The sequence below is a fragment of the Montipora foliosa genome, chromosome 6, assembly GCF_036669935.1.
Source record: "Montipora foliosa isolate CH-2021 chromosome 6, ASM3666993v2, whole genome shotgun sequence".
Lineage (NCBI taxonomy): Eukaryota > Metazoa > Cnidaria > Anthozoa > Scleractinia > Acroporidae > Montipora > Montipora foliosa.
In genome coordinates this window covers 31,738,444-31,751,905 of record NC_090874.1, presented here as the reverse complement: position 1 = coordinate 31,751,905, position 13,462 = coordinate 31,738,444, and the positions used below count along the sequence as shown (strand labels likewise).

Below are 13,462 nucleotides of genomic sequence, written 5' to 3'. Positions count from 1 at the left end.
TGTCACAAAAGTTAAAAAGCTCTTTGATATGCTTTGGTACACTTTTTAGCCAAAAAAAATATAGAAATGGGGGTCCATAGAAGAGGCGTTTATCGACCTGGTCCAAAAGGAGGGTCCATGTTTTATCCTTTCCTGAGCATTGCATGGGTCCCGGAAGCACATCATCCCTTAGGCTTACTACCAATCAGGAATATGTATTACATGTACCCTTCACAAACCCCAAGTCAACAACTTCCTACTGGGAAAGGAAATTTAACAAAAAATGCCCTGATGGATAATTACTTTTTGCAAAAGAAATCAGTATACAAAAACATAGTTTTTATAATAAGCTGTCATGCAATCTCCTTTTTACCTGAGTTGGTGTTAGTGCATTTCCCATGTTAACTTCTAGATCTCCATACTTAACCTGTGATTATAATTATGTCATTAACATTGTGTGACAAGGAAAAATATTACCTTTCGGCAACCACCTAATGCATACAAGCACTTACGTGTAGAAACAATCATTATGGCAAAAACGTTTCTAGTCAGCAGCTACTGAGAACAGTATACTCATGCAAAAACCAGTTTCCTGGTCATACATATACATGAAAATGTAGATTTCACAAACTGGGAGCAGTGTTGATGCAATGGTCAGTGAACTTGTCTTCAACTGACAGGGCCTACAACCTATAGTTTCATTCCCAGACTCAAAGTCATAGTTTGTTATTGTTGTGCTATCCTAATGATCACAGAGGTTTTCTCTGAGTATTGTTTTTTCTTCTTCTGATCACAGACCAACATTTGACAATATTATGATCTTCCTCAATTTCCTGTGATTTAATGATCTGATTTGCAGTCTCCCAGCTAAATAAGCTTGAGACTCCCAGCGAAATAATCTTAAAAGACAGTACCCTTTTTGCAGTCAGATCTAAATCCAACCAGAAACCATTGCTAAATGAAATGAGAATCAGGGATCTTGCCTTGTCATGGAATGGCAGAATTATTGTTCTTTAAATTTCAACATTCATTTGCTCTTTGATAATATTATTCTGTAAAAACGTAGCCATACATACCGGTAATAGGGAAGATATTGTTAACATCACCTATTGTCATTAAATGTGCCAACCAGAGCCTCATTGGATGTCAAAAACAAAGGGTCTCTTGTTCCTGTGCGGGTTAGACATTTGAATAACAAAAGCAATGTTTGTAAACAGATATCTTCCCTATTAGAGCCACCATTTCATGTGGATCCTTTACCAACTGCACTTTCAATTTCCATTTCAAATGAACCTCTAAAACTTTGATCAAAATGGTGAATACATGTACTGTATGTAATTTAACAAGCAGACTTTCGATTTAGATTGCTGATTTAAATGGTGTTAAATGACCATTTTGTTGTTTGAGAAGAGGATTTTAACGAACGTTATTTAGATTTACTGTGTTTGAAGCTTCTGTAAACACTTTCGACAAATGCAAATCCTGCATTTAAACTGGCTACGCTACTAGCAGTTATATTAGTATATTAGTACAATGTAATATTTCCTCGAGTAGCGAAAAGTGTGATGCTTTCTTTCCTCTTATTCCCACATAAATATTTCTTCAACTTGCATTAATGCTAACTTAATTATTGCCTTTTCTGTCTGACTACATGCAGTTGGGTGATACTAAAACAATTATTAGACCCTTTGACCTCAAGGGCCACGAGTCAATAGTCCATTTGGCTTCACCTCACATGCTATTGACCCATAGCCCTTGTTCCCAGGGTCTCTCTTCTCTGCCTCCTTTGTTGTTCAGGAGAAAGACCCTGGTCCAGGCTGGTCACGTGGCATTCCTCAACAAATATTTTCTTGTTTTCTTTAAAAGTGTTGCAAACTATAAGCACAGGGGTTTCAATAACATTTGAAATAGCCGTCCATGATAGCCCATTGAAGGCAGCAGTTTGACAAGTTTATGATAGCATTTTTAGTGAAAATCAAGGCAAACTAGCCGGCGGTGTGAGGCAAAGCAGGCGGCGGTATACCGCCGGTAACCGGCTTCTATTGAAACCCCTGTAAGCATGGGTGACCCAAGCTCAGTGTGAGCATGGCCGACAAAAATATAAGTATTTGTATGAGAATCCAGATAACAAGCTTAAGAAGATAATAAATTATATGAAAAAAATCTCAATTCAAAAGCCTAACCTTATTGCCATCGTGGATAGCTTCCTTCCTGTGTGGTTATTTTCCAGATCCGACGCGATTTGAGTCATTTCTCAATTTCGTGGTTGTCAACGGTTATAATAAAATCCCAAGGCTGGACGCTAAATTCTCAGGTGCCACCAATTTGAGTCAAATATTCCTGGATAAAATCTTCCCATGGTCACAATATCACATCAGAATCAATTGACAAAAATTGAACTTTCATATCAACCCACCATCAATGCAATAGCAGTCCTGCGAGAAACATCAGGTGGTGAATACTGCAACAAAACAGCATGCGAAGGCAGTGCTTTAAGTCTTCAGCCTTAATTGGGATTTTATTATAACTGTTCACAACTACGAAATTGAGAAATGGCTCAAATCGCGTCAGATCTAGAAATTAACCACACAGGAAGGAAGCTATCCATGATGGCAATAAGGTTAGGCTTTTGAATTGAGATTTTTTTCATATAATTATCTTCTTAAGCTTTTTATCGTGATTCTCATACAAATCCTTATATTTTTGTCGGCAATGCTCACACTGAGCTTGGGGTGCCTGTGGCTTAACGAGCGTACTGCAACAAGTTATTACACGGTAAGACTCCTGTTTTTATCACCACTGCGACTGCTGCGACCGTTGCAGAAGTAGAAAGCGGGTTCTGCTTTTCGTGAAAGTTGTCTCGCAACGGAGGTTCAAAAAAAATTTAACGAAACCGACCATGTTGCACGGTGCAATGCCTCCTGAAAGTTAACGTTGTTTCGTAGCGCCGTTGCACACAAGTTTCAACGTGTAACAGCGGCTATACATAATACTTTTGCGATGAGCATTTAGTGGCGAAAGAAACCCTTTCCTTGTTCAGACAATGAAATCAGCACAGTGCAAGGGAATTATTTTTAGCATAACAAATTTCTTGGAAACGAATGGAACATGGACACGCCGAAAACAGCAAGTACTACTTCTGAAAGGACTGCACACTTTAGCTTACGACCGATTTTCCAAGCGACATAGCACCCTGTAAAGAGCACAAGGGGATACCAACCAGGGATCGCGAAACTATTAATGAATTAATATCAATCTACCGATAAATTAATTGACCTACAGTAATTTTCTCCGAAGGATTAATGTCACGCAATGTCATGCATGCCATCGACTTTGCAAGGAAACAGAAAAATGTGGACAGTTTCGGTTTTCTCTTTCGAATTCATTTCTCGCACACCGAGCATTTTTTAAAATTTTTTTACTAACTTCGTGGAAAAATAGCTCGTCGCGGAAAAAATCATGAAAACTGGTACCTAATATAAACGTCAACCAAAACACTGCTGCACAGGCTGCCTACAATTATTGAAAAGCTTATTACCTTCAAGACGTTACTGGGAAGCACGTCTATGACATCAGGGACAATCTCGTGAGCATCCATCCTTGTTTCACTTCCAGCTTCTTCAAGTAAACCCAAAAACCCTACAAAGTGTTAACTGTGCGATTAAATAACACACACCACGGGGTGCAACGAGAGGTGCAACTTTTACTCATTGTTAAACGATCGGAGGCTGGGGCTGAGTCGAGGGGTGGAGAGCTTCTCTGGGCTCCACAGTCAATCCTAAAACAAGTATGTGCGTTTGAGAAAAGGAGGCAATGGTTGTGTTTCTGTGGTAAAAACTAGTGTTTGTACGACTGTTTATGCAATAACTGAAGATCAATATCTCGTGTGCGGGGAGCTGGGATGGAGGATTAGAAAGAAAACAACATGGCTGCCGATGTGCCTATGGTTGACGATGTTGTCAAAGAATACCTCGTCTTCCGTGGGTTTTCAAGCACTTTGAAGAGTTTTGAGTCCGACCTGAAAGCGGACAAGGACAAGAGCTTTAGGGTAAGGTGTGTTTTGAATGGCGTTGAATTTAGGGATGTTTCTTTCAAGTTCTTAATGTTTGCGCAAAAGTGAAACTCCCAAATTATTTGTGCACCGCGCCGTGTCGAACTGAGTTCGTATTTTCGTAGATTTGATTCTTAAGTAATTTATGTTGATGTTAGTAGTTAGTACAAGTAGTAATACTTTTTAACAAAAATTGTTGTTTAACTGTATTCCTTTTGCTCATAATTATTATAATTGATTTGGGCACCTACTCGATTAGTTTACTTTTTAGGTGTCCCAAACTCTGTGCGGTAATAAAATACCAGGTATTAACAAATATTAATTTTTCATATATCAAATACAAGGTGTTACAAATGAACCAACTGGGGACTTGGAAAAAATCCGAGCCCCAGATGGGATTCGAACCCACGGCCCTCCGTGATCTAGTGTGGATGCTCTAACCACTGAGCTACTGGAGACTCTATGGTGAGCAAGGGTGAAATGTGGGTATTTGACTCGAGCTGCATCGCGCAGCATAGCTCATAACTGCCTCGCGCAGTCACACTGAGAGCATCATTGAAATACAGTTGCCTGCATTCCCGTGAACGATGCGAGGCAGTTATGAGCTATGCTATCAGTCAATATTTGACTCTGTGGCTGCGTGATGCAGCTCGAGTCAAATACCCACATTTCACCTGCTGTGTCGAATTAAATGCATACATTATAATGTATGAACTTATTTGCAAGATATTCCTACAATGTGCGCTAGCCAAAATAGAGCAGGTCCAACGTGAAATAATTGCGGCACAGTTAAACTCAATGTCTGAATTTGTTGTCAAACTTAAGTCAAGCTCTATTCAGTTGATCTCGATATGGCAGCGGTGCGACATTTGAATCAGGACTAAGAATAACAAGAATCATGCTACTAAGAGGAGGACTCATAAAAATATACAGTATGGTAAAAGGGACGAGAAAGACCATTTTCTGAAAAGTACAGTAATTTGAAAGCTTTATAATGACAGTCTGAATAGAGATGTGACAACCCCAGGGCTTGAAATTGCGACTCACTGGTCGCCAATGCGACCAAAAATTGAGTGCTGGCGACTAGATTTTCAGAACTGGTTGCCAGCTGGCAAATCATGTTTTTTCTGATAACCCAGGATAAGCAGTAGACAACTTTTGTATTTGAATCTTTATATGATGAAATCGTTCGGAACTGGTAGCTAGAACACGACTCACCCTTCTTTCCCCACTAAAATAATGTATAAATACTACAAGAAAATCGGTTTCTCACATTGTTAATTAATAGCACAAAATGTACTTCGGTACTTCGATGGCACTATATTGTTTCAGCGGCTTCATGGGATCGTGGGCGCACTTGAACACCGTATGCTTCTTGCCGGCTACGTGAATTTTTGCACCTGGAAGACGAAGATTCAGCAAGAACTTGCTTGATATTTATAATATATTGATAATGAACCTGGACATCGCATAATGAGTTTGAAGTTTGTATGGGACCTTCAAAACCTGTACCCTTAAGATAAAGCGTGTTGGAGAACTTGTCCCCTCTGTTAAAAAGTGGAGATAAATATTGGTAGAAAAGTATGTTAAGAAACCAAGTTCCTCTGATTCTAGAGGCTACTGAAACCGTACACGAGCCGCTCCTTTTATTTTATCCTGGTCGGACACTGGTACGAGCATTGTGGTTGTGTGGGGGCCTAGGCCAAGCAATTCTACAGCGTAGTATTGCTTTTACTCGCAACAAAGGTAAGTTACTTGCCACGCAAGCTGTAGGAGAATAAAGAACTACGTTTTGAAGAGGTGAAAAGCAAGGATAAAGGACCCATGTTTGCCTTAGCTATGGAAAACCCACTGACTGTGCTTCACTCAATTTCAAATAACCTTAAAGATCACCATTACCGAACTAAGGACAAAGCTGAAAACAACACTGGCTTTAGAGGTCTTTCTCATGCTGTTTTTTTTCCCTGCATGCAAAGTAACATTTAAAATCCTGTTCTCACGTAAGTCATATATTAAATAAGTTGGCCACCAAAATTTATGATCTGGCGACGAAATTTGTCCCATTAGTTGCCAGCTGGCCCCTGAAGAAAAGGGTTAATTTTGAGCCCTGTACCCATCTGCTGGTCGCTGTCATGGTTCTTGGCGGGTTAAGTTTCCAATGAAGGTGGCTGGAACAGTTTCACTACTTTTAAAAGACCTTCGTATAAGAAGGGTTGTCGCTACAACACTATCACCTAACAGCAATGTTATAGTACCATATGAAACACCAATTATTGCTTTACAAAATGTGTCCACTATTGTGAAATAATACATTAGGTTACCATGGCAACATAAAAGCTCTCCAAAACACCTTTTATTTTGTCTATACCTAAAAAAAATGAACTTGGTGACCCACAGGGAGCCCAGACAAACTGTGTTACCATTAAAACAAAGTCATGTATCTATATCTTTCACATAATTTTGATAAAATCCAAGATACATGTAGCGTGATGCTGTGATCATAACATAACTATTATAACATTTAATAAAAGTATTTTTACCAAAAGTGTCTGATTGGATGATCATTTATTTGAAGCTCCAACGATTGTTTCTTATCATCCAATCAGAGAGGAGAAGACAGCAAAAACCCAGCAAAAACCCAGCTACGCATCCTTGGAGCTTCAAATGCTGGATTTTTTGATATTATTTGAGGTCTAGCACTTCGATATTTGGTTGGATTTCAGATATAATGGTATGTGAGGAAATCTCTGGGTTTCAGCTGACCTGGAGCATGATATGAAAGCTGTATGATGGGAATTTGTTGGTGAAAATGGGCTCGGTGCTGGAGCAGTCCAAAATCGAGCTTCCCACCCTTGTCTTTCTATTGGTACATGTGCGCTCAGGTGAACGTCGAACACAATCCCTAGTAGAACTAACTGTAAAAGAACGACCACCCTCCGTAGCATAACTATATCTAGGACAAAACAAATTTAATAATTAAATTACAATATCTTGTCTTCCTCGTATGCATGTTGTAAATGAGTGCACATTGATTTATGTGCGACTCCCTATAAAAAGGAATCCAATAAGAATATTAAACAAATCCACGGATCGTGAGTTAAAAGGTGCATTCAGGATCACTTTTGCTGCCCTCTTGTGAATTCTGAGAATGCTGTCCAAATTTGCCTTGCTTGTAGATGACCGCACGCTCGAACCATAAAGGAAAGAGGGTTTAAGGATAGCATCGTAGTAGACCTGGGATAGTAGAGCACTTTATGTGATCTTTTTAAAAATGGACTTGTTGTGCTTGAGAAGATCATCAATCTTATTTGATAATGATTTACATGAAGCATCTGTTTGAAAGTCAAAGTCAAGATCTTGGTCTATATGAATACCAAGAAACTGATGGCTTTTAACCTGATCAATAATAGCCCCATTCAAGGAAAGATTCAGATTCGAATTACCGTAATATTGTCCAAGCACTTCCGTAACCGCTTTCCCACGACAAACATAGATTTTGTTTTGCTTTGGCTTATGACCATTTTATTCATTTTCAACCATTTTACAACCTGATCCAAATCTTTATTGATATTCTTCTCCATAAATGATATGTTAGCAATAACTAAACGTAAGTGTGGAGTCATCAGCATAAAGCCAATTCAGGAGCCACCTTCAATATTTGTAGCTCTGAACTGGCTCCCATGAATTTTTTAAAACTTTTTAAACTGTTGACAAGTAAAATAATGTCTGGCATTGGACAGAGTAAAGTCACTCTCGGGCAGGAAAGGGTCAAAGAGTTTGGGAATAAATCCCTTTTGCTGTAGTTTGGTGTTTTGGAATTTCTTCTGCTGGCTGGGACTTGCGTTTTGGAGTGATTGAATTGGGATTGATGATCCCTGAAAATCAATCCCCCAATATAGTTATGACTTCACACAGGTGCCACTTAAGTCCGCACTCAGAGTGTCTATAGTTAATAATATCGTTCATACATGTACATGTACATATCACTCAGACTCATCCATCTGTTACTATTATAATAATGTTTGATCAGAAAATGTTTGAGCAGAAAATGATTCATGAGCAAAACACTGGTTTAGTGTAGTTTTTTTTTTCAGGTGGATAAAATTGTGGACCAGCTACACCAGTATATCTTGAGCTATGACATTGTAGGTCTTAGAGACTTTTGGGACTATTTGAATGACAGATTTTTCAAAAGGCTGGACTATCAACACTATTCAAATGTCAAAAAGCTAGAGATGTGCTTGTTGAGGCTTTACATCATTCATGCACTTCAGAGTTCCAAAAATGACAAGGTTGTAGAGTTTTTTGAGAAGTATACTGCAGAACTGCAGACACAAACAGAATGGAGAGAATGGTTTGGTAAGTTTTGGTCAGTGTTTTCAGACATACATGTAATGTTGTGAAGGAAATAATTATTGCTGTTTGTAAAAAACAAATAATATTTCCTTTAGGCAGGGTCTTTTTATGTCCAAAAATATCAAGTCCTTTGTGCTGCTGATCTTTGAAAAACTTGTTTAAATCATCTTTTGTGAGAGTACCTTCACAGCTCAGCTTATAATGAAATGGGTGGCAGCATTGAGGTCAATATCAGCAGGGAAGCAAGGTTTTCAGTAAGGGTTATCAGGGGTTAACATTAGCAGTAAACCTTTTAAAACCATTGTAACAAAAAGGCCTAGAGTTAACATGCGCGAGCTATTGTAATGTGCGCTAGCAAATGAGGAGACAGTTAGATGGTGTTAAGCTATCGCAACCGATGTGCATGCAGTAATGACTACAAAAGAGGGGGACTTACGGTTAGAGATTGTGCAAGTGTGTTGAATCTTGACGAAAAGTATGTTGTTTCCCTTTTGAGTTTTGGGAATAAATTTGTGGACATTGCAGCAGTGCCGTCGCGTTACAATAATGATACACCATATTAATTAAATTTTTTGTGCATTTAATACAGCAATTCCTTTTATCAAGAATCCTGAACAGAATGTAGCATTTGACATGTACTTTCAGAGAGCATGGCAGGATACATTTTTCCTTTCACTTTACAACTTTTTGATAACACTCTTCCATCATATGCATATCCTTCATTGAATTTAAACATTGACAGAATTAGATTATTTCACATGACATTAAGGATAATAAAATAATAATATTATCATGTTATCACAGTGTGTATACATGTAATAGACATTATTAAATAAGGGAACAGATAGTATTGCTGGTTCAAAATTTCTTAACCATTTCAAATTATTTTGATTTTCCTTTGTTTCATATTCTGATAATGAATATTAGACAAAGAAAAATCAAATTGAACTGGTTTGAAAAATTTTAAACCGAGTGAAATTTGAATCTCAACAGATAGTTGGAGCTACAAGCTGCTGGCTCATGCTTATTATAATCAAATTGTTGAGTCCCTAATTCTGGCCTGGTTTACCAAAAATAGTAATTATTTTCTGTGGTGTAGCATAAGATTTTTTCAAATAATTTGGTTATTATATAGGTCACAGAACAAGGTGAGATTGGGGAGTTTTTAAAAGACATCACGGTCATCATTAGGTTTATCTTACTCAAGGTTTTTATTTACATGTAGCTCACTTGGACACATACCCACAGGGTGTATGGCACTGTTAGCCAATGCCAGAGATAAAAATTACTGTAAACACCGGTAGATAAGCAGCATCTTTTTACTTTAAAATTTTGTCCGAAATTGGTTGTACAGCTTATCTATAAGAACATCTCAGAATAAATCTGGAGGGTGTAAACTGCAGGTTGCAGGTTAGATGCAGGTCATTGTTTCACCAAAACCTTACTAATGCTAACATTAAACCTGAACACTATGATTTAGATTATGTTGAAGCCTAAGGTTAGCATTTTTGTAAAGGTTTGGGTTGTAAAACAATAATGTTGTAAAACAATGACCTGCAACCCTAACCTGCAACCTGCCACCTGCACCTTCCACCTAATCCGGAATAAATCTGTGAATCTCTATCGTGACCCATAAAACCCCCTAGAATCGCCTTTCTTGAACTGGTGAAGGTTACCAGACAAGGAAGCTCCTTTCACAAGCGAGTTTGTCACCATTGGATGGCTTCCAAATGTCAACACATGGTATCCACGAACAGAATCTCAGTCTGGAACCTCTTTTTCGGGTTTACTAAGCAAAGTACGTAAACAAACAATTGAACTTGCTCACAATGAGTTGTCGAGATTATGGACAATAGCTTTCACTGAACAAATGCTGGAGGAAACATTCACCGGGAACAGCATTAATGTTTCCTAACAAGTTGACATAGGGTATTCTTTAGGTACAATTAATTTGGAGAGCAAATATGTGCATTTCTGCAAATTGGGTGATCAATCCTATTCACTACTTGCACAAATCCCATAATACAACTCTTTTACCCCCCTGAAAAATCTGCATACCGTAGGCATTGTTTTCGACTTCTCTTGGGACATTTTGATGTCCCAGGAGAAATTTCAAACAATTAATGGTTATGCAAACGTTTTGGGGGGTAATAGAGGTGTATTATGGGCTTGTGCAAATAGTGAATGTGGCATGGCCTCAGGTGGATTATTTTCATTAAAATACTTTTTCCCAAATTAATGTTGAGGTTCTAAACTTGGGGTGGTTCTCATTTATGAGTGTGGCTTGTCTACTGGTGTTCATAGTAAGAGAGATACATGTAAAGTAAAATGGGACATGGGAACAAGGTTTTTTTTTTGCAAATACACTGTATATGAGGACCATTTTCGGGTAACACAGGAAAGAGAGTAACCTCCCTTTATCTGTTTATGATATGAGGGGCTGGGGGACTTTACCTTATCCTAACCCTTCAAAGTCTGGTAACTACATGTATCCAGTGAGCTGACCAGTAATAATTATTGGTCAGTTACAGTGGTAATTAAATCCCTTATGTTGTCTTAAATGTTAGTTAATTAACCTGGATCAAGGAAATCAGGTTATTGAAGTACTCACAAACTGTGTAGATAACTCACTTTCATGATACACTTTCTTAACTGTCAACACCGATGCCAACCCTTCTGAAGTATGATGAGGAGCGTGGTAAAATGTACCGGTTGGAACAGGAGGTTTTGAAGCTCAAAGAACAGGTAGTATCTTTAGCTGAAGAAGTAGGAAACCTTAAATGGCAGAAGTCAAAATTGGAGCAAGAGTTAGTAGAGAGTCGTACATGCAGATCTGATACTGTTGAGGAGGACGATGTGGATGAGTTTTTTGTTGTCTCTAGGTATGATATATAATATATACATGTGGTTGTTTTCTTGCTTGAAATTCCTCAAATTGTGTAAATTATGGTCCTTCCTACATTTCTTCAGGGCCTTCAGCACCTCTCTTTATTGTATTTATTGCATTTAGTTTTAACCTTTGCAATGTAAATAATCCTATGCAAGGGTTGCATCAAAACCATTGTAAGCCGTACAAAAATTGTTTTTGAAGCTTGCTTGTATTGTTACATGTAAATGACAAGAAAAGTTTTGAGCAGTCGCAGTCACAGTCGCAGTTGCAGTTGCAGTTGCGGGTCGTATGCAGCAATATATTAGATCGACCATTACATGTAGTTTAGCCTGCGAATTATATATTTGACTGTGTTATTGGCATCAACTTGTTGAAGGAGTTCGGTGTCTTTTATTGCTTGAGTTTTGGCTAAAGAAATGCCAAAAGTTTAATGGTTGCTTAATGAGATTATAATGGAAAGCCTCAGTTATAAAGAGCTCTTTGGGGAAAAAGGTTTTAGAATGTAGTGGACTTTGTCATCCTGTGATGAAAAACAAACTTGAGGGTGGTATAAGAAAATTCTTCACTTTTTTCATTCTGTGTCGGACTTGAGAAGCCTTATCAAACACAGTCGGACGAAGTCTTCTTATGAGAAGAGTATGGCCACTTTGCTTGTTTTTAAATTCTCTTCTCTTGCAGCAGACCACAAAAGTTCTTACCTACCATGCAGAAAAGGTTTTCTAGTTTATTCAAAGATAAGCAGGACAAAAACAAGAAAGGCAAAGATCCAAAACTACAGCATCAGCAGCAGCAACCAGCTCAAGGAGAAAACTTGCACACAAAGCAGAAAAGACAACAACAGTTACTGATACGGCAACAACAACAGATACAGGTATTGATACCAAGGGATGAGTTTGAAGTGAACCTGCATAAAAAGGAATGCTCAGATCACTATAACTAAAAACATCCAGGGCCCATGTTTTTGAAAGGATTTTTAAGGAAGCCATTGCTAATGACAAATAGTATTTTAATTGCAGATAATTTGCTTGCCAAAAAAAGAGAAGGGATTGCACATTCTTAGTTGTAATTTCTGTGTCACTTTACCTCAGCTAAGATTCAGACCTTATACATTTTAGTTAGGGGCACGTTCGATTGACCCTATTCTGGAATAAGAATATGTGGAGTAATGATTAAAACGGTATGTTTGGCGCGTTCCGAAGCAGCAACAAAATAAAAATATGTTTAAAATAGCGTTTTAGTGGATGTTTGACAGTTTTAATGTGAATCTTCGTAAAAACGAAGGATTTCTAACTTATATTCCATGTATTCTTATTCTGGAATACGGTCAATCGAATGCACTTTAGGAGTGATTACTTTTCTCATTTGTGTACATGTACATGTGAGTAATCACATGGGGTTGAGTGAAATTAGAGATAATTATTCCAGAAATGCATTTAATAGATGCATGCAGATTTCAATTAGCGTCATGAACTGGGTGTGTTGAAAAGACCATAAGACCTCGAAAATGAAGAAAGTAACCCAAAACCCTCAATTTGGCTAACCCTAGCTAGGCCTAAAGTTGGTTTTTTGGCCTACATGTACACTGTAGGGTTAGCGAAATTGAGGGTTTTGTGTTACTTTCTTGTTTTCGAGTTTTTTTGGGGTCTTAGGGTCTTTAAGGGTCTTTGTTTTCAAGACACCTTCATGATGTGTCCCCTTGCTCCTTTCTATAACTTCAACATCACTTGCAATTGTGTCTCAGAATATACAGACAATTAATGCTGCTCCTCAGGATTAATATCACAATATGTTATAAACACTGAATTAAGTTGGAAAGTTGCGCTCAGTCTGCTAAACACTGGACTTAAGAACTTAATGACGTGATTAAACCACTCCTATTTTGATCATCATGTAAGTCATCATAGATCTACGGTTTTGAAAATACACAATTTTACAGTGTGATAATGCAGGTACACAGTACATGTCTTGAACAAATTCTGAAAATGAAAAGTCCCTTCCTCATACAAAACTGCAGGCTGAGTTTGAATAAATTATGTGTACGCTGTACAATGTACATGTAGTTCAAAGTCAAATAATTTCAAAATGATGTAAATCTTCTTCGATCCCTTCCTGTATTTCTTGCTTCAGTTAGTACTAATCATTCATACATGTAAGGGCAAATAATTTGTTGGCATGGGGCCAGCCAA

The 13,462-nt window shown here is 38.0% G+C and overlaps 2 protein-coding genes across 4 annotated transcripts in view; one reads left to right on the top strand and one right to left on the bottom strand.

Annotated features, from left to right (window-relative positions):
* The window catches only part of LOC138007137 (protein D3-like), a 25,663-nt gene extending 21,863 nt beyond the window's left edge, over positions 1-3,800 (bottom strand). The window contains exons 1-2 of one of the 2 annotated variants that reach the window (XM_068853886.1): positions 3,518-3,800; positions 353-406 (exon numbers count right to left, since the gene is read on the bottom strand). In XM_068853886.1, the coding sequence (XP_068709987.1) occupies positions 353-406; positions 3,518-3,577 (114 nt within the window). In that variant the 5' untranslated portion in view covers positions 3,578-3,800. The remainder of the gene's footprint in view (positions 1-352; positions 407-3,517) is intronic. The other variant, XM_068853887.1, reaches the window with a different exon arrangement.
* The window catches only part of LOC138007136 (WD repeat-containing protein 91-like), a 23,763-nt gene continuing 13,999 nt past the window's right edge, over positions 3,699-13,462 (top strand). The window contains exons 1-5 of one of the 2 annotated variants that reach the window (XM_068853884.1): positions 3,699-4,027; positions 8,125-8,389; positions 8,976-9,098; positions 11,049-11,268; positions 11,955-12,147. In XM_068853884.1, the coding sequence (XP_068709985.1) occupies positions 3,905-4,027; positions 8,125-8,389; positions 8,976-9,098; positions 11,049-11,268; positions 11,955-12,147 (924 nt within the window). In that variant the 5' untranslated portion in view covers positions 3,699-3,904. The remainder of the gene's footprint in view (positions 4,028-8,124; positions 8,390-8,975; positions 9,099-11,048; positions 11,269-11,954; positions 12,148-13,462) is intronic. The other variant, XM_068853885.1, reaches the window with a different exon arrangement.